The 21543-nt window shown below is 41.7% G+C and overlaps 1 protein-coding gene across 1 annotated transcript; it reads right to left on the reverse strand.

Annotated features, from left to right (window-relative positions):
* Nucleotides 1-637: 637 nt before the first annotated feature.
* LOC142483969 (uncharacterized) lies at nucleotides 638-20138 on the reverse strand. The gene is made up of 5 exons (XM_075583890.1): nucleotides 20077-20138; nucleotides 15400-15500; nucleotides 13559-13636; nucleotides 12895-13193; nucleotides 638-706 (listed from the first exon to the last, which is right to left on the reverse strand). Exons 1-5 carry the CDS (start codon nucleotides 20136-20138, stop codon nucleotides 638-640), a joined length of 609 nt encoding a protein of 202 aa, XP_075440005.1.
* Nucleotides 20139-21543: the final 1405 nt, after the last annotated feature.

Here is a 21543-nt window from a genome sequence, read left to right on the forward strand (position 1 = left end):
CGGCGAACCCCAAAAGGCTTACTTTGATCTACACCTTGATAAAGGGCGCACGGCCCCAAACGTGTAGGTGAGCGTTTTCTGGATGACCCAGGGGTGATGTTTGATCCTTTTATTTATTAAAAGGTTATTTTTGCTGCCATTAGCCTACTCCATTTATTACAGGCAGTGCACTGCCTTTTTTCATCTGTTTTACTTTGATCTAGAGTCAGCCGAAGCTAACGTCTATGCAAAGTTAAAGTTGGAGACCTTCGATCGCCTTGGAGTAACCATGACTGTTCGAGCCCACAGGTTCCACACATGGTCCTTCACGTCGGATAAAGCCACCCAAGATGTATGACCTCATCCACCTCACCAGGAAGTGGCTGCAATGCGAGATCAACTCATCAAGCCACATCGTGGAATGGTTGGTCATGGACCAGTTCTTGAGGAAACTCCCCTCAGCCCTACTCTGTTGGGTCAGCCAGAGTGAACCCCACAATGCAGATGAGCTGGCAGCCCTCGTGGAAAGGTACACTGCCACAGATGAGCACCTGCAACACATAGTCCTTGAGCATCCTCACAACCCAAGGACCCAAGTTTCTACCAGAGACTGTAAAAGGGTACCATGGTTAAGGGGGCTGAAGAGCGGCGACCGCCTTCACACAGCACCAGCGACACTGGCTCGCATACTAAGTGCAACAACCGACTGGAGAGCCACGAAAGGGCTCTAAGTGGGACACAGAATATATACCCAAATGTGTAAATTGTTATGAGAGGGGGCACATGGCGAAATCCTGCCCACTCAATACTGAACTAAGGCAATGCAATAGCATCAAACCATATTCTTTGTGGTCTCAATGCATAGGCCCTAGCCCAGAGGACCCCTTGAATAACCATCTCTGGGAATTTTTAAAGGTAAATGGTAAGAGGATTCAGACACTACTTGACTCGGGAGTTTGGTTACCCTAGTGTCCGAATACCTGTTGCCCACTGGGAAAAAAAAGGTAAACAGTAAACAAAGAGTGTCAATTTGTTATATACATGGGGATAATAGTGAATATTCCACTGTTGAGGTTCTTATTGAAACCGAGTTTGGTTCCCTAAATTTCAGAGTTGGCATAGTACCCAAACTGGCACATGATGTAATAATAGGAACCGGCTTTCCCTATTTTCTAATGGAATGGTACTCCTGTAAGAATAATGCCCAGAGTTCAACAGCGAACCATAAAGAGGGTACAGAAGAAACAAATCCTGTCGCTTTTTCACACATGGAGGTCGAAGAGGGCCCAAATAAAAAGGGGAAAATGAAAGAGTGCTGTAAAATTCTCTTTCCCATGACCACCTTGGTAGGGAATACCCCAAGTTAAGACTTTGAACAGTCTACCACCCCAGAACAGGATAAGACCTTCGCTGACCTAGAGCTCAACCCCAGGAGTTTAAAGAAGGCCCAGTGGGAAGACCCCACCTTAGTGGAAGCAAGGGGGAATATACGGGATGAGAATAGTACTCTCGGCCAACCAGATAGGTCACTTTCCTACCCATACTTCGAGGTAGAAAATGACCTAGTATATTGGGTCGATAGGAGGAAATCCATTATAACTAAACATTTGTTAGTCCCACTGACATTTCGAAATATGATATTACACCTTGCACATAGTCACCTACTGGGAGGAAACCTAGGGGTGGATTCTCTGAAGCTTCTATTGTCCTGGGGTTCTGGCGGAACTTACAAATTATTGTTCCTCATGCCCAGAATGTCAGATCACTGCTCCTTTCAAAACGTATTGTAGCCCTTTTGTACCCTTTCCAATAATAGATGTACCGTTTGATCGGATTGCTATGAATCTAGTAGGACCTCTAATAAAGTCTGCTAGGGGACACCAGCATATATTGCTAATATTAGATTATGAACTAGAGGGAGGGGGAAAAGGGACTGGGGGAGGACATTCACTTTCTTTTTGGCTCATCATTGAGTCTCATATACTTGGACCTTTTAGCGTTCTATTTTATTTGAGTATTACTCCCTGTAAGGGAGTGAAGAGGTAAACTCCCTTCCTAGACTGCACGGGTGTCGGATTTCACACCTGAACAGTGAAGTGTGGACAATCAACTCCTGATGTAACAGGGATAAAGACAGGAAGCTGTCAGAGACATTGAGACTGCTTCCCTCCACAGAGAGAGTGAGAGGTCTCCCAGCCAGGAGAGTCTGGCTGTATTGGACCCTAGGACTGACAGAAGCAGGCCTGCGGGGTCCAGCTGGGAATCACACCCAGGATAAACACAAGGACTGACAGATAAGCAAAAACTCTTTATTTGTTTAGTGCAGAGATTGTTAATTTGTTTCATATACCAGGGCATGTTGTGGGCTGGGAACCAGATTAGTTAGCCAGCGCCGTTAGCTAGGGACATGGTGGTGTAGTCAGTTTCCCTAATGGGAATAGGATTTTATTTCATTATTTTTGTGTTTTGCCTTAAAGGGGTATTAACCCCAATGTTTTGGTTGCTGTTTGGTGGCCAATAAATCACTATAGTTAAGCAGAACCCTCTGTCTGTGCATCAATCTGCCTTCGCCTACAGGCCGCTCCGTCACACTCCCAATTAAGTGTTTTATTATATTTTCACTCCTCACCCTATATACATTTACATATATGTCTCCACTGCTGTACCTGTGATCATAGAGTGATTGAGTGCTCTCCATTGGGGTTCTGTTTTCTCTTAGTTTTCATAATATTAGATTATGCCATTATGCAATCCCCCTTTGTAGCACCTCTGCCAAAAACATAGCAAAAGACTTAATGCTCCTGTTTACCCGGGTCGAAATTCCTAAAGAGATCTTCACCGACCAGGGAACCCCATTTATGTTCCAAGTAACAAAAGAATTATGTAAGCTCCTAAAAATCAAACATCTCAGAACCTCAGTCTATCATCCACGAACAGATGGTCTAGTGGAACAATTCACCAATACCCTAAAAAGCATGTTACACCAGTTGGTTGATAAGTATGGGAATGTCAGGAATCGGGGAACATGTCCTTTGCGACGTGTTCCCTCCTTACCTGTCACCGCGCAGACCTCAACTCTGGCACCAGCAAATGCGTGCACCCCTGCTCTGCTTACAGAGCGTGCGCGCACCTCTTATAGAGTGCCACAGACCTTAATTCCACCCCCACAGATGTGCCACGCATCTCTCACACGTGACGTGCACACTTGAAGTACTTCCAGCCCACTTGTCTCCTGCAGCCAATCCTATCCTCCGCGGAGGCCGTGCCTCCGCCCTGGCTACCTTATTACTGGTTCCTGTGTGCTATAAAGATCCTGCAGTTCCCTTCCTGCTTTGCTGAGCATAACTACTTGTAACACAAGGAGGGGTTGGAGACCGCACTACCAAAATAATACTAAACCACACTAAGGGCCTCATGCAGTAAGCGTTGATAAGGGAATTATCGCCATTTTATAGGCAAAATTGGGTTTGAGATTCAGTAAGCGCCGATAAGTGCTTGATTTCGCCAGGTTTCGGAGCCGATTATTTTGTTATGGCCAGTCGGCTGCCGATAAGCCTGTTTTCGCCACTTATCGCCACTTTTTTAAATCGGCTGGATTCAACAAAAAAAAACAGCTTATCGGGCCTGATCGGCACTACGAAATTGAGATGTTATGGCCAATTTCTCCCGCCAACTAAAGTTGGCAGTTTGGAGGGGAGAACGATCGCTAAGGCTGCCGCAACGGCACTTAGAAAAAAAAAACTTCTGTACATCAATGGAGTCAATGGAGTGGGGACGTATAACAGTATAGTACTGTTTACGTTTCATTGCTCACAATACAAACGTCATTTGCATTACAGTGTGGGGGCATTCCCTGCATTGTGTCACAGCTGACGTGTATTATTTGCATAACATTATACTTTTACATGTTTTCAGCATTTGCGGGTCACATTACTCATCATGTGATGATGTGCCAAGGGAAAATACTATACTCAACTCTTAAAGGAGAACCTCACATCATATCACACATTTTACTGAACTGAGCGACAATTATTTACATGATGTTACACATGTCACACATGTCACACATACACCGTATATTCATGTTCCTTTACATTACACAATGCTTGTAATGTGTCACGCATCTTTAAACGTTCATGTACATCTGTCTTCTCATGTTTACATATACTTTTGGGTCCTCCCTATTTTCATGACGTCACTTATTGGACGCTCAATCACATTGCATGTTTACATTGTAACCATAGCATTACAAGCACTTCAACCTAACTTATACACACATGTACAGTAATTCATCATTGGGACACCTTGTTAACTCATTCTATACCAACTATCCTCCTTACAGAAATGCATGCATATGCACACGACTATTCATTGTTGTCAACATGTCACAATAACATGCCTAATTACACATGTTACACAAAACTTTTCCCACGTCAATCTCAGCCTTTTTGCCTAATTACATGACTGACTGTTGCGTTCACAAGTGTTACATGCATTGCACATGCAACTATTTATTTGCAAGCAATGTTTCTACAAAGGTTCACGTCACATCATTGCCAAATATCATCATTCCCTGCAGAATACACACAACAAATACTTATAACAAGAACTGCACACAGCTTGCCACAGAAGTACTTTATTATGTTAATGTAACACCTTGCATTTTACTATGTCACCTGACATCATCACATACCTATTTAAAGGACGCCCATTACCTGATCATTCACAGCTACTCATTTCAAAATGTTGAGATTGTTTAGGAGACGGAGGAACATTCTTTTCTATGACATGCTTGATGATGAAGACAATCATATAGGGCAAGGGAGGGACACACCGAGGGACAGTGACAGTGACAGGGACAGTCACGCGGATACGACAGAGACAGGGAGAGGGACAGGAGATCAGAGGAGAAGACAGAGGAGACAAGTTGTGCCTCGTCCGCGTCTGTACAGGGAGAGAACCCTGTTAGATGGGATGAGTGAGGAGGAGATTGTAAGTCGCTATCGTTTGAGTTCAGCAGCAATCTTAGCTCTTTATCAGGAGATAAGGGGAGATTTAGATTTTTTCACAGCCAGAGGTCGTGCAGTCCCTGGGCTTGTTAAAATGCTGTGCTCATTACATTATCTTGCTTCCGCGTCATACCAGACAACTGTGGGCATAGTGGGCGGGGTCTCGCAATCTACATTCTCGCGGGCCTTGACCCAGTTTCTCTATGCACTCAATAGACGCGCTAGGAATTATATTCATTTTCCTACAGAGGCGACAGAGTGGCTGGAAGTCAGGACTGGCTTTTATAATATAGCAGGGATACCATGTGTGCTGGGTGCAATCGATTGCACACATGTTGCTTTGATTGCACCTAGTCAGAGTGAGCATGTGTACCGCAATCGTAAGCACTACCATTCACTCAATGTACAGGTGGTATGTGATGCCACGATGAGGATAATGCATGTGGTACCAAAATTCCCTGGTTCCAGTCACGATTCCTCCATCCTGAGGAACTCTTCAGTCTTCCATGCGTTCGAAGAGGGACATTTTGAACATGGTTGGCTGCTGGGTGAGTACACATTTACATGTTATAACACAAAACACATTTTTATTTAGGAATGTTGGCATTGTACAATTTGATCACTAATGTCAGCTTATGTGTGCTACATTCATTATAGGTGACTCAGGATACGGAATTAGGCCGTGGCTCTTGACTCCGGTGCTAAACCCTCAAACTGAAGCAGAGGAGAGGTACAATGCAGCCCATATATCTACAAGATCTGTTATAGAGAGGACATTTGGCCTACTCAAGACCAGATTTAGGTGTCTGGACAGAACTGGTGGGGCTCTTCTATACAAGCCTCAAAAAGTGTCTGATATTATCCTTGCCTGTTGCATTTTGCACAATGTTGCACTCAGGCACAATGTACAGTCAGACCTAGCTGAGCCTGTGGTAGACGAGCATCCCACCCATGTAGCTGCTGAAAATGAACAAACAGCCAGTGGTGGCCAGACACGCCAGAATCTCATCAATTCATTTTTTTCTTGTAAGTAAAAACATATATGTTCCAAGTTATACTTTTATACTTACATTATGTTATCTTAACAATAATGTTTTTTTTATACCCTTCTGGTAGGACACAGATGAATATGGGTTGCACACATTTCTTCTCTCTGCTGTGTGCACAAAGGGATGTGGCACCGGTATGTTATTGTTGCACAGGTTATATAATCCCTCTTCAATTTTACTTTAGTTGTGTGTATGTGAATACAACTGGGGTAACAAAGCACTAATATTTTAGCATTGTGTTGTTCCTTATGCTAACACAATACACATATTATGCCCATACTCATTCATGCTTCTAGTATGCTTACATACAATGTTATTGGTGCAGTGTAACATGTACATCCATATGATGTGTACACCAGCCTGATTTACATTTTGAATGTCATGAAATATACATGGTGTTGCACATTTAACACCAAATACACACTTTGCTGTGTTGTTTACGGTACTGAAGATGGCATGTCAATGTTTGCAATTTATATATTGTTCCTTTGCATTATAGGTATATCTCCAGTATGACTGATCATGGTATGTATATTTGCTGACATCTCTCATAAGATGTGCCTACATCAATCTTCCTATAATTATTTGTAGTAAAAACCCAACATATTGGTTTAAACACAAATGTTACATATATGTACTTTCTGTATCATGTATATGCATTTAGCTACTCTTGAGCTTTCATGTGCATTGTATTAGAAAATGATTACTCCCATTTCATCACATTTTATGTATGTTTCCTTATAAATTCCATTAATGTAATATAGAGGTGTTTGGAGACAAGGGGATAACTGTAGTTATTTCTTTACTTACGGGAGATCATTCATCACGGATGAAATTGACTGATCATAAAACTCCATGCATGAATGCCTGCAATCACAACAATGCGTACTACATCTTATATTTAGCAATGTTGGTGTTTTGTAATGCTAGGAATTAATAGTCAACATTAATTTAAATTTGTGACATGTGTATGTATAAGTCACACGTGTGTGGATGTGTCCTACATGTACCAAGTGTTAAACTGTTAACAGAGAAGACAAATTTGTCGCTAATGTTACTGTCATTTAGCATTTATAATTTACCAATATGACAATGTTGGTAATATTTTTGGAATATAAATCACGTCACTTCATCATTATCATGATGATAATTATCAAGTATTTTCACAATTGTAACGTCAATCACGTGCACATTAGCATAGACACACTTTTTAAGACAACTGTTTGTGTCTGTATCAATTTGTGTAGGATCCATGTATAACACCGACAAATGATAACACCAGCTTTATTATGGTAGCTTATATCATCATATTGACTATACTATGTATTTTTATAAAGTTTAATAAACACAGTAAACTATAGTTAGTTAGGTTAATGAAATATACACAGAAACGTACTTCATTACATGATGTTGATGTCATATTCAGAACTTCATGCATTGTAGGGGACCACAACATCTGGCCAATAACATTATTTGCTACAGTCCCAAACCATTTTATCAACATACCCATGTAACAAGAGATTTTTAACAATAAATGGCTAGTTGGTTGTAAGTGTCCTTTACATTGGGAGAAGGAGTGGCTCAGTGAGTAAAGACACACACTGGCACTGAGAGTTTGAAGCAGGGGAGTCTGGTTCAATTCCCGGTGTCGGCTCCTTGTGACCTTGGGCAAGTCACTTTATCTCCCTGTGCCTCAGGCGGCAAAAAATAAATTGTAAGTTCCACGGGCCAGGGACCTCAGCCTGAAAAATGTGTCTGTAAAGCGCTGTGTACAACTAGCAGCGCTATACATGAACATGCTCATATTATAATTATTATTATTCTTATTATTATTGTTACATAGTTTCGACAGTCATACGTTCCATTACACAATAGAATACACAAATGTGTTAGCAGAGTGGGAATGGTTGTTATATATAAAACACACCATGCCATAAAATGATAGTAGTCATTAAAGAACACTCAATAAAAATTCATGAGGCACTATTTTGCAACATCATTATGTTAATTAAGTGCTTATGCAATATAGGCATAAGGGTATCACATTTTTAATTGTTTGTTAATAAGCGCTGCAAGCAATATAAAATTAGTTCCATATGTAGTATAGTAGTCGGTGACTCCTCCTCACAATCATCTCATATAAAGGTAGACTCTTCTGAAATCATACATTGATCCGATTGTATCTTCCCCGACATCTCTGAAATACAGCAAACACATGATGGTCAAATATGGCACCTTACTATATATGTATCCGTGACAACGCATTACACAGCTCTATATGATTGTGTACATACACACGTCACTCACTTATATGTTAGAAGTACAAGTGTACATCAGTATGTAATGTTTCTTTAAATTTGTAGCAGGCATAACTATGTATATGATGTGAACGTTGCCTGTATACTGAAAAATGTGCGCGCACATCTTAGTGTGCGCACGCACTTCACGCTTGGCTGCACTAACTGTTAGCGCATGCGCAAAACAAAGCGTACGTTGTGCGTTCAATACATCTTGAAAATACCATTAAACATAAAATCTTTATTTCAAATACAATGAATACGAAACTACATTCGTTCTAAACGAGTACATCTGTATTCTTTTTAAACAGACGTGTTTGGACAGAAAGGACGGCCGATAACACAATGCGCAAATGCAATACGTGTGACGTCATGTTAAACCAGCGTGAAACGCACGCTAACACTCCTCCCACTCAATTAACATTCAGCTAACGCCCAGTTGGCGCCTACAAACACTGAGCCGCACACATGACACACTGCAGTTACCGTTACTATAACAAAACATGACAGCCAATAGGCTTTGAGGCGCGCACGTCGCTTGGGGGCGGGACTTACATCCGTAATCCTTTTTAAGGACGCCTTGGCCCATGACAAGGGTCCCACGTCATACGTGGTGGACCCGCTTTTAAATGTTGCATGATAACAAAACAGGTATGTGTTAGAGTTATGTTAAAATGTTGCTAATATGGTTAAAGGGATAGGAAAGTACGTATATTTATTCCGTCAGCAATGTGTACTACTTTTTCAGGTTATACTATATTGTATTCGGCAACAATTTCTTTGTGATCGCTACATGTTATGCAGTCTGCAATGTTACGCTGTATCCACGCATTGAAAGGGAAAATGGTGGTTAAAAAAAAAAAAAAAAAAAAAAACATTTAAACGCACAGTCAACGCATAACGGTTGTTATATTTACCATTCTTCTAGAATTAACTGTTCGTCTGGCTGCAACTGGTCGCTCCAGAAATGCAAGGCATTTTCATCCACGCTTGACCCACCCGCTGAATCCAGTATGACACACATCTCCTCCATGAAGCGCTCATAGGAATCGCCACTGCTTTCTTCAAACAATTGGTCGGGAGGTAGGTTCATTTCTTCTGGTTCCCATTCCAATGCATTTTCAGCTGAAAGGCTTGGTACATAATCATAGTAGTTTTGTTGTTGTACAATGTGGGTTTCAGGAATGGAGGGTGCAGATATTGCAGCAGGTATCGATTCACACGGAACAGTAGTAGCGGATCCATTGCTATTGGCATTAGGAATAAATATGCCTTTCACAACAATATATGTGCCCTCTTTCAGGGTAAAATGCTTTTCCTTTGCAATCTTCCAGAAACCATAGGTGTGTTCTAGCTTATCCTGCACACGTTCAAAAAAGTCATTAGTTGATAAAGTGAATCTTATTGAGGAATTAAAATTCCGCGCATGCCTACTGTCTTGGTAATAAGGATATTTAGCTCGAATCAAATCATAGATTTGGCGTGTGCTTGCTTTGTGTCCGCGACTGTTTAAAATTGCTTCTGAAACCATGTACTTATAACCTAAGAGGGGATTCATATTGTTAACGAATTCATCAGCCATGTCAGAGTAGCACAAAAGATGTGTGCAGTTCTGTCTTCTTTGCTCATCAAAATGATTCTGCTCAATGGCTAACAAATTCCTGTGTTTCGTTTTCAAGGTCAACAAAAGTAACTACTTTAACTCCTTATTTCAAACGCCAATTGGATGTGTCCTTTTAATTGGTTTAAGTTTTGTGGTTAGTGATAGGCGAATGTGGGAAAAACATGTATCATTTTTTTATCTCGTTTGTGAAAACATTCCTACACTTATTTCAGTAACATTGAGTTTTCTAGAAAAATAACAAAGAGCACTGTGTGAAAATAGTGCTTAGACAGCCATATCAGTAAATACACACACCTGCAAAATGAAATGTTTTTTTCCCACATACATTTCTGTGTGTATTTGAAATTCTGGTTAACTACCTGTCTGCATGAGTTTAAATACGTGTGTATCTATATATATATATAAATATATCTCTCTCATAAAAATATATATATATATATAAAGTGTATATTGTACTATATGTATAGTGTGTGTGTGTGTGTGTGTGTGTGTATATATGTATATGTATATATATATATATATATATATATATATATATATATATATAATGTATCTTTTTTTTTTTTTTTATATTGCAGGAGTACACACAACATATTGATGGCAGTAAGTAGGCCTTGTATGAAACCTATTTAAATGGTGATAAACATGAGTGAATTAAGTAATAAACATTTGTTTTCACCCAATAATGTTAGAGGCTCACACTTAGTATAGTTGAAACATTAGGCCTGTATTATTAAAATAGTGTGTTTTCACAAGGAAGCATGAAGTGTATGTTTTTTGTAAATACATCTATACCAGTTTAGATAGTACTATATATACACACACACACACACACAGTGTGTGTCTGAGTGTGTGTGTGTGTGCATATATCAATACATACTACATATATATTAGTATCAATTCAGAGATGTTCTTGAAACAAGAACACATAAATGATTAAAGGACAACATTACAATGGCCACCAAAGGTAAGTAATATTTAACACAAAATCCTGCTGTACACGTACAAGAAAGATGTTTGCAGTTAAATAGGTGCTTTTATAATTGCATGAAAATAATATGCACATGCAATGATTACATCAATTAACACACCCAAATGCAATGTTTTGCTGCAAAGTCAATGGCAGCTTCTCTAAACTTAGCAACTGGCTCCTGGTGGACCATTACTGAACAGACGATTAAAACATAAATATTTATAAATTTAAAATACAAATATACTGTTTAAAGCGCTAAACCTAATGCTATTACTACAGTGCTGTGCACTAACTAAACTAAGCAGTTAAAATACAATAAAAAGGTGCTCGGCCCAGCACACACACACAGCCGCCTGTATCCGGCGCTCTAGTGTGACGTCACTATCTCCTACTTTTTATTGTATTTTAACTCACCTTCTTTTGTGAGTATTTCATTGTGGTTTTGGGCAAGTGCAATTAAAGATTAATTGTGCTGCGCAATCCTCTGTCCTTCTTCTTTTTGTTCCCTAAACGGAGTAAGAGGTACAGGATTCCTAAAGACAGGGGCTGCAGAAAGATCCCTTCTATACCCACGGAGGCCAGGAACACCACGAGGGGTTCGTGCGACATCAAGAGGCTTCCAGGGAAAGAAGGTTTAAAGAACAGATTCTCTCCCCTGCACGTGTTCTAGTCACTTCTAGTAAGTAGGCAATTCAGATACACATCACTATTTAGAAATAATATTGTTTGTCTCAATATATTGCGCAATGTTTGTTCTCTGCTTGATATCTTTAATATGCAGGATCAAGTACAACATATGAGAAGAACCATCTGTTTTGATGAACTGTGAACTGAGTCTGTGCCCAACCGGACTTTTAAGGTTGTAACCATTGAACTATCATTTCATCACTTGGCACCATTTGGGACAATATGCACAATATTTTTTCATTTTTGTTTTTTTCACATATATTAGCGCCGGGTTATGTCATCTATTTTTGTGTTTATATAAATATTTATAACACTATTCATTAATTAGGAGTGTTAACATTTCCAAAACTTCACGTGTACAAGAACATACTTGAAAGTTTGGAAACAACACAGTCTTCAGCATACATACAATAGTAATTAGATAATCTGAAGTCAACAAAACAAGGCCAAAGACATATTTTCTGAATTATAACATTTATTTTTTTTGTTCCTTTTGCGAGCGAGTAACAGGCCTGCTTGTTGTCTCTTGAATTTTCCTTTTTCTTTTGCCACCAACTTTAGGCACAACAGAGCCACTTTGAGTGGCCTCTGGCACTTCACGGGCAGGGCTTGTGGCCAGTGACTGTTCACCTACGGGGCTTGTGGCCAGTGACTCACCTACAGGGCTTGTGGCCAGTGACTCACCTACAGGGCTTTTGGGCAGTGATTCACCTACAGGGCTTTTGGGCAGCGATTCACCTACAGGGCTTTTGGGCAGCGATTCACCTACAGGGCTTTTGGGCAGCGATTCACCTACAGGGCTTTTGGGCAGCGATTCACCTACAGGGCTTTTGGGCAGCGATTCACCTACAGGGCTTTTGGCCAGTGACTCACCTACAGGGCTTTTGGGTAGTGACTGTTCACGGACAGGGCTTGTGCCCACTGACACATGTGAGCAAGTTGGTAGACACTGCACAAGTGATGGTTGGTCTGTTTCATGTGTGTCTTGTTTTGTTTTTGTCGCCTCCTTTGTAGGTGTCTGCTGCTGAATTTGTACAGATGGCAGCGGTAGGATGTCATCAGGAACCTGCACAGCAATGTCTGCTACTTGACCGGTAACATTTGGGCCTGGTGAATGAATATCAGATGAATGTGGTGAAAACTGACCTGCATGAACAGATCCTGGCTGGGAGGTGTTGAATTGTGGTACATTAGTCATTCTCCAGTAATTAGCTTGTGTTTGCTGAACAACTAATGCTTCGAATGAGGTGTTGATTTTTTGCAACTGTTTAGGCACTTCAATGAAGACTCTGTGGAGATGTGCCAATTGTGAAACTGTTTCTTCCTGCAGTGCAATCATCCTTTCCAGCACTGTCATCAGGTCAGAATGGCGACGATTTTCTGCTTCCACAATTTTTCCCTCAGAAGCTACAATTGCATCATATGTGGTATTTGCTGGACGTTTTGGCGGTAAAACAGTTTCAATTGGAACCTCTTCATGGTCACTTGCTTGTATTTGTGTGTCTATGGCGGCGGCGGCGGCATCATCATCATCATCATCATCATCATCATCATCAAAATCCTCTTCATCATGTTCTACAAATAAATGTACATATTATTAAATGGCATGTTAATCTCTGCTGTGTTACTATGTAATTGTACTGTGTCATAAGTAACAACTAACATGTTTCCATACGTTTTATAACCTCACATTAAAAACTACCTTGACTTAAGAATAATGTTTGGACTCAGTATGAAATATGAGTGAATGAAAACTTGCTGTAAACTCACAACTCCTACATGATAGTTAACATCACTAACACAATACAAGTTGCCTTACACTTCATTTTCACTGACACTAAGTAATCCTATTTAAAGAAGATGTGCAAAACAAATAATGAACATGACAACATAACATATAGAAGAGCACATATTATATGGCCACCAACTGATACACTCACCTTCTAGGTGTGTTGAGCTGGCTGACCCAGGTGAAGACACTTGTTCAGTCTCAGGTGACACATGTCCTTCAGGGGCAACTATATATAACAATAACATAAGTTTTACATTTACATGTGTAAATATTGAACAAACAGTTATTGTATGTTCTGTATTTATGAGTACCTAACAGCATCATTTCCTTAACCCAAAATGTGTGTGTGAAAGTGAACATAAATAGTTGTAATAACAATGTACATGCCTGTGTACTTAGAACTTTTGAGTTCCCTAACATAAAACATACTATGTTCCTGCAGTAATGCGTGAGGATAAATAGATAAAATTTGTACATAAAAATCATATGTTGTGTAGTGATATCAGTATCATAATGTACATAACTAACATGAGATGACCATTCACAATGGTTATCATGAAGGTGGTCATATTGCAAAAAGTGTTGTTTTTGGTAGAGGATACAGCAGCGGCAGCTCTTATTTGAGCAAATGCCGCTGGCTGTATGAGGCTGGGAAGCGGGTAGCCGCGGCGCGTGGCGGCGCACTGTGACGTCACAGTCACATGCGCGCCCGGCTTCCCCGTCTTCCCCGGCTTCCCCAGGCTTCCCCGACACCCCTGGACATCAAATTAAGGTAAGCGGGGGTTCGGGGAAGCAGAGGGGCAGAGCAGAAGGGGTACAGGAGTCCGGAAGGGTGTGCAAATTGCGCGCGATGAGGAGGGGGGGTGAGTGGGGGAACGCGGCGGCGCGCGTGCATTACTGGCGGCAGCTGGGGCAGATCCCGGCATGCCGCCGGTATTTGTTGCAATAAGATATGTCGGTACTGTATGTGTGGTACATTAATATAAGATGTGGCACACCTGAATGTGGCTGTGACTCAACAAGACAACACATGCAGTGTGTGATAATGTGTCGTTGATAGTAGTAGTTCAACTATAGATATGAGTGAACTAATGTGTGAGGTACGCTTTGATAAGTAATGAGTTGTTGGGGCATTTAGTAGCTAAAGTGAAGCTTTCAAATGAGTGTGATTAACTTCAGTTGTGCTAGTCAGGTTGTAAGAACGGTATTCCCTTCCCCAAAAAGCCTAATCAGCCACACCTTTCAATTACTTGAAACAGGTGAAAATGGTGTGAACTAAGTTGACCCTAAAATGAGGCTGTAATTAGTGTGTGTGCTGAACCCCACCCCCTCTGTTGAAGTGTATGCTGTGATGAGATATTAATTGCAGCTGCTTTAACACAATGGTAGATGAGCTAAATAGTCGTGTGCAGTTTTTAAGTTATGAAAACAATGACATAAAATATGATACGTGTGCCTCATTATGCTGTCTGTATATGACTTAAAGCAAAAATGGACCTTTTCATAAACAACTATAGATGTGTTAGTGCAAGTGATGTTTGTAGGCCGTTGCATGCAATATATTTGATGCATGCTTAAAATAGGCAGTAATGTCATGTTTGTCGGAGTAAAATAAATAAAATACACAATAATATTATACATATTTCTGTTCTGTACCTGTAGCTAGTAATAATTTCTCATTAACATGTGTTACACATGTGTACTACCCTGTTGTTCCCCATCTTCGCCCACCATCAATTGCTTCCACTGCAGCAATGCATTTTGGGAATTCACATGTAAATGAGCACGCAATGGCACGTGCTATATTAGTTACTGCTTTTAGTAGGACTACAACATATATGTCTATTTTGAGATATATATATATACAGAATCAGACATATACGTATATAGATGCAGGTATGCTTATATTGTGAAGACAGTATAAAAAGCAGTGTAACTATGCAAAATAACTGTAAGCAACGACACGCCTAGTACAGTAATATTTCTCACCTGGTGGAAATTGTGAGGGGTAAATTCCTATATCACGGTCACCAGGTAAGCCTTCCACGACGACGGGAAGTAATTTTACCCGAAGCAGCTCCTCCAATGGACTTAATATGAGACGTTGTGGTGTCGGCCCACCTCCAGTGCCAGTAGCATGCACGCGTTGGTGTTGTATTTTCTTTTTCAATTTGGACCTAATATCATCAAATCTCTTGTGACAATTCCGCTTGTCCCTCACATGATTCCCACACGCATTGACACCAATGACTATTGTGTCCCACATTTCTTTTCTGCTTGCTGAACTTGTCCGCCCTTGAAAAACATATAAAATATATGAGGTAAATGATTAATAATAGAAGCACCAGTTACCTACACTGCTAGCTGTTCCAAGAGATAGCAAACATGCTGTTTTATGTGTAATATGTGAAGCACATGAGCATTCACTACTAAACCTATACATGTAAGCAAGGTTGCATTCATATTGTATGCAGTTATGGCAAATTGACCGCCTGTGTTTAGTTGTCCTTGTAAGGCATGATAAAAAGCTGTGTTTCCAGACTAATTAACATAGAAAGATATTGTGAACCCATATTTGCATATGAACAAAACTCAGATGACCTAGGATCACATGTATTTGAATAATAAATGTAAAGGTACACTTACCTAGTAAATGTCCATATATACAGTCATAGTGCTCCAGAATGCCAGTGACAAGAGCTGTATTTTCCTGGTCATTGAAGCGAGGATTACGTGGCTTCTCCACACGTTTCTTCCGAGCAGGTTTAGGGTCAGAGCTTGGCTGGTGCTGACTGGACTCTCCTTCTTCCAATGGAAGAGCCTCCAAAAGCTGCCCACCAGCAAGCACGCCACCACCATCCACCCCATCAGCAACTGCGCCACCAGCAGCACTCACAGCACCAGCACTCCCACTCCTAGCACCAGCACTCCCACTCCTAGCACCAGCACTCCCACTCCTAGCAACAACACTCCCACTCCCAGCAACAGCACTCCCACTCCCAGCAACAACACTCCCACTCCCAGCAACAGCACTCCCACTCACAGCAACAGCACTCCCAGCAACAGCACTCCCACTCCCAGCAACAGCACTCCCACTCCCAGCACCAGCACTCCCACTCCCAGCAACACCACTCGGTGCACCAGCAACATCACTCCCCTGAACAGTACGTTCACTCCGACGCATACTCGCACGAGTAGCACTCCCACTCCCACCAGCATCACTCTTCCCACGCTTTGCGGGCATACTTCCAGCACTCACAAAAAACAGACAACTAATGTACAGCCAATCACACGAAACACTTCCACATATAAAACAAGACAAAGATGTAAACAAAACAACAATGGACAAAGCTCACCCAATACACAACAAGTCTCTCCGTCAATATGCAAATGTTCAATCAGCCAGCTCTGTGCGTCTCTCTCTCTCTCACTCCCAACAACACAGAGAATGATTAGCAGTACACGTTGCCTTTAAATATGGCGCGCAATCCAATACATGCTTGTTTTGCCTGATTCAGCAAGATTTGTGATTGGGCAACCTATCAGCACCCCGCCACGCACGCCGATACACCTGTGTGTGATCGGATAATCATCGTGAGAGTGGGCGGATTTGTTTTCGGGTTCATTTTGAATGTATTCGGCACTTACTGCATACGGAGAGGAAAAATCGCCATTAACATGACTAATCGGTAAACTTGCCGATTTCACTTAATCGACGCTTAATGCATGAGGCCCTAAATGTGATGGGAGGGGTGCTGAGGACTGGGTCAGAAACGAAACACATAAAGAGAAAGAATCCTCTAACAAGCACTCTTCCGCCACTAAATGTAAAAATAATAAATAGTTTATTTCATAAATGAGAGGAAAAAGATGTAAAACCTAATAGGTGCTGAGTAGTGCTACCATTAAACTATATCTAGATTCATATATACAGTGTCAGGTGTACCTACTGTCATAGTATACAACAGAGTACCAGTAATAATATACTGAATATCTGGTAGCTCCCAGAGAGTAAACACACATACCCCTCAAGAAAACGCACTCCCCCTCAATATAATGGGAGGGTGCACTGAGTTAGGCTAGATGGAATAAACCATGCACTAATCCCCAGGTTTACATATCCCTATAGTGTGGGTATGAACCTACTAGGTTACATAGACTTACAACACCCACAAACACCTAGAGCAGAACCTCCACTAGATGGATGAGTATAGTGGGGGAGTGTAGGGTTGAGGGCAGGGGACAGGCAGAGAAGCCTAATAGGAGGGGAATGCGAGAGGGCACAAAGGCATGAAGGTAAGTGGAAATATAAACCCCCCACTACCTTACAGCATGAGGTGCTGGCTCCGAGATAAATATGAACCGCAGTGTGGTAAATGAGCCACACAGATGTGGGTTAGCACTGCCTCACGCTGTATGCCATGGAGGTGACTGCGCCTGCAGTAGTAGCCCACTAGCTAAAACCTAGCTAGTGGATGCATCCTGGGGCCCACAACTTCATTTATCTAACCCTAAATGCCTTCCAGCACTAATGGCAATGTGTGCAACAAAGTTACCAGGAACTCAAAAACCGCAGCCTAGCGCTGCGGTCGCACCTATGATGTCACATGTGTTACATCATAAACACCCAACCCGCGTTTTTTGCAAGCTGTGTTCAGCCTTTACTGTACTATTGCCAACAGTGTCTTGTGGTACTTGAACTACTGGCATTGCCTTTAGTGGATTCTTGCTGCCCTGCTATTAGCTGTATTTAGCCTACACTGCATGATTGCTATCTATTTTCAGGGGTGTCTGATTTGACCAGTTTTAGGGGAAGGGAGGCTTAGGGAAGTACCTCTGTGACCTTTTGGACCAGAGGGAATGGGCCAGATGAAGAGGTAGTCCCTCCAAACGTCGCACCCCTAGCATAATTTCCGTTCTCTGTTTTTTTGTGTATATTCCTTGTGTTTCATGTTTTTTTCCCCTTTTCCTTTCTCCCCTCCACCCCTCACTTTGTGACATGCCCATTTGTGACACTGGTTTGTGCAAACACATTTGATTTATTTCTGGTTTGTTTTATTATTAAATGTATTTTCTGCATTACAACTGTTTTCTTCATTTAGCTACAGTATTCCTCACTAAGTGGCATGGGCCATATGAGGTCATCGAAAGAGTGGGAGAAGTACATTTTAAGATGAGACATCCAGGTAGAGGGTGTCACGCTTGTGCTCTCCTCACAAGCGCAGGGAAAAAGGGAAGGACCCGTTAGCAAGGTGGGGAGGCCGCAGGGGATACGAATAGAGTAAGTTGCCGCGCAGCTGGGGATCGGCGTACATAGTCACGTGACCGCGCCGCACGCATGAGAATGTGCGACGCGTCCGGAGGTGCGGAGCCAAGCTCAGAGACACGACTGATTCAGCTACATGTGCGCGCACGCTCTGACAGCAGAGCGGGAGTGCGCACGCTCTCAGGCACCAACGCGTTGGTTGCGTGAAGCCAACGCTTCAGCACAGGAGTCTGGAAATGGAAACCACGAACATGGAACAGGAACATGGGCATGGAGTCCAGAGCACAAGGTAACATCCAGAGAAGGATTGCTTCTTGGAAGATAAGTAAAGGTCCCAAGGAGGTCCAGGCAGCAAAAGACTAATAGCAGAGAGAAAGTCAAAGAGAGGCTTACTTCCTGTCAGGAGGTAATACAACAATGGGAAAGGGGGAAAGGGGTAGAAACCCTCGCATCAGCCTCTAATCAAAAAGAATTGACAACGGTGCAATAAGGGGAAGGAGCAGAATTGTAACAAATAAACAAAAGACACCCTGTGGGCAGCACTCGTTGTAAGCAAATATGAATTGGTGATAGATTTAAAATTAAAATGCTTTAAAATAAATGTCAAAATTGTTGAAAGAATAGACAACTGACTGTGGTGACAAAATACAAAAAACAGACAAAAATATATAAAATACTATAACTGAGATCTAGGGGGAGAGGTGGAATACCCACCTAACTGCTAATTAGCAGAGATCAACAATCAAGGACTGAATAGTCGACCCCCTAGTTCAGCAATGACAAGGTTAAAAAGCCTGTAAAGTAGATACAGGTGACGGAGAACTACCCATGCAAAGGTATATACCAATGTGCTATGCACAATGGGTAACAATAGAGTGAAAGCTCACTGATAGTAGTTTGATAGTCCACAATGAAATAAAGATTCTGATAGTGAGGAGTACCCTCAATATAAGGTTAAAGCAAGCCTAACTATAGAAAGATAGTTATGGTAGGCAATGTGTTATATAATAGTGTGCACAAAAGCTCACAAAGTGTGGTGCTTAGCTCTGGGGCACGGATCTAGTCCGTATCCAGTTATAGCCCCCTAGTATAAATGTGCCACTTAAACATGCTTAATAATACCTCACAAAATACATTGGTCAGTCAGTGACTATCAGTAACTAGGTGCACAGGAGCTTACAAAATGTATTTTACAGCTCTGGGGCACGGATCTAGTCCGTATCCAGTTATGGCCCCCTAATTTAAATGTGCCACTATAGCAAATAAGTAAACAGACTGTGAAAACATAGTGAGCAAACACATGAATGAGCCGAGGGGAGAGGGAATACATGCAATGCAAAAGTAGTCAGCAGCAATTACAATTACACGTGCTGGGTAAGGTAAGGTAATTAAATATGTACCGCATCTCTGTTGGTTTGATTAAGCCCTCGTCAGGGTTGATGCCGCGGAGTAGCGCTGACATATGCAGTTTTACCTGCTCAAAATCCTGCTGCCAGAAGATACCTTATAACATACCTGGTGTCTATGGTATAAAGACCCAGTCTCCCTTCGCACGCGTGTCGGCACAATACAGTGCCTCTCACCCTCTGCTCGGCATGGAGACGTCAATGCGTGATGACGTCAGTTCTGTAGCCGCCTCCCACCTGATGTACGTTTCGCTGGGGCATTTTATCAAAGGCTGACAAGCCCGGTTGCATTTCCTTCCCAGCCTGGGTTCATGCCTGGCTGATGGGCGGCTGATCTGTTAAATGATAATGATTAGGATTTAATAGGCTGCAATGCTTCGCGTGTCTACCAGATGGCATAAATTCATGAATTGTAATGCAGTATATATATATGTAGTGTGCAGTATTGCAGCCAACGGGAATAAAATGCTTCAATCCCTGCCGGAAAATAACTCAATGCACTCGGGCAGAAAACAGTCACAAACCTCAATACACCCGGGTATACCCGAATTCGTGGGACTAGCCGAGCTCGAATAAAGTGTGTCGCCAGTGTATGTCAGCGCTACTCCGCGGCATCAACCCTGACGAGGGCTTAATCAAACCAACAGAGATGCGGTACATATTTAATTACCTTACCTTACCCAGCACGTGTAATTGTAATTGCTGCTGACTACTTTTGCATTGCATGTATTCCCTCTCCCCTCGGCTCATTCATGTGTTTGCTCACTATGTTTTCACAGTCTGTTTACTTATTTGCTATAGTGGCACATTTGAATTAGGGGGCCATAACTGGATACGGACTAGATCTGTGCCCCAGAGCTGTAAAATACATTTTGTAAGCTCTTGTGCACCTAGTTACTGATAGTCACTGACTGACCAATGTATTTTGTGAGGTATTATTAAGCATGTTTAAGTGGCACATTTATACTAGGGGGCTATAACTGGATACGGACTAGATCCGTGCCCCAGAGCTAAGCACCACACTTTGTGAGCTCTTGTGCACACTATTATATAACACATTGCCTACCATATCTATCTTTCTATAGTTAGGCTTGCTTTAACCCTATATTGAGGGTACTCCTCACTATCAGAATCTTTATTTCATTGTGGACTATCAAACTACTATCAGTGAGATTTCACTCTATTGTTACCCATTGTGCATAGCACATTGGTATATACCTTTGCATGGGTAGTTCTCCGTCACCTGTATCTACTTTACAGGCTTTTTAACCTTGTCATTGCTGAACTAGGGGGTCGACTATTCAGTCCTTGATTGTTGATCTCTGCTAATTAGTAGTTTTGTGGGTATTCCACCTCTCCCCCTAGATCTCAGTTATAGTATTTTATTTCTTTTTGTCTGTTTTTTGTATTTTGTCACCACAGTCAGTTGTCCATTCTTTCAACAATTTTGACATTTATTTT

The sequence above is a fragment of the Ascaphus truei genome, unplaced genomic scaffold (genome assembly GCF_040206685.1).
Source record: "Ascaphus truei isolate aAscTru1 unplaced genomic scaffold, aAscTru1.hap1 HAP1_SCAFFOLD_406, whole genome shotgun sequence".
Classification (NCBI taxonomy): Eukaryota; Metazoa; Chordata; class Amphibia; order Anura; family Ascaphidae; genus Ascaphus; species Ascaphus truei.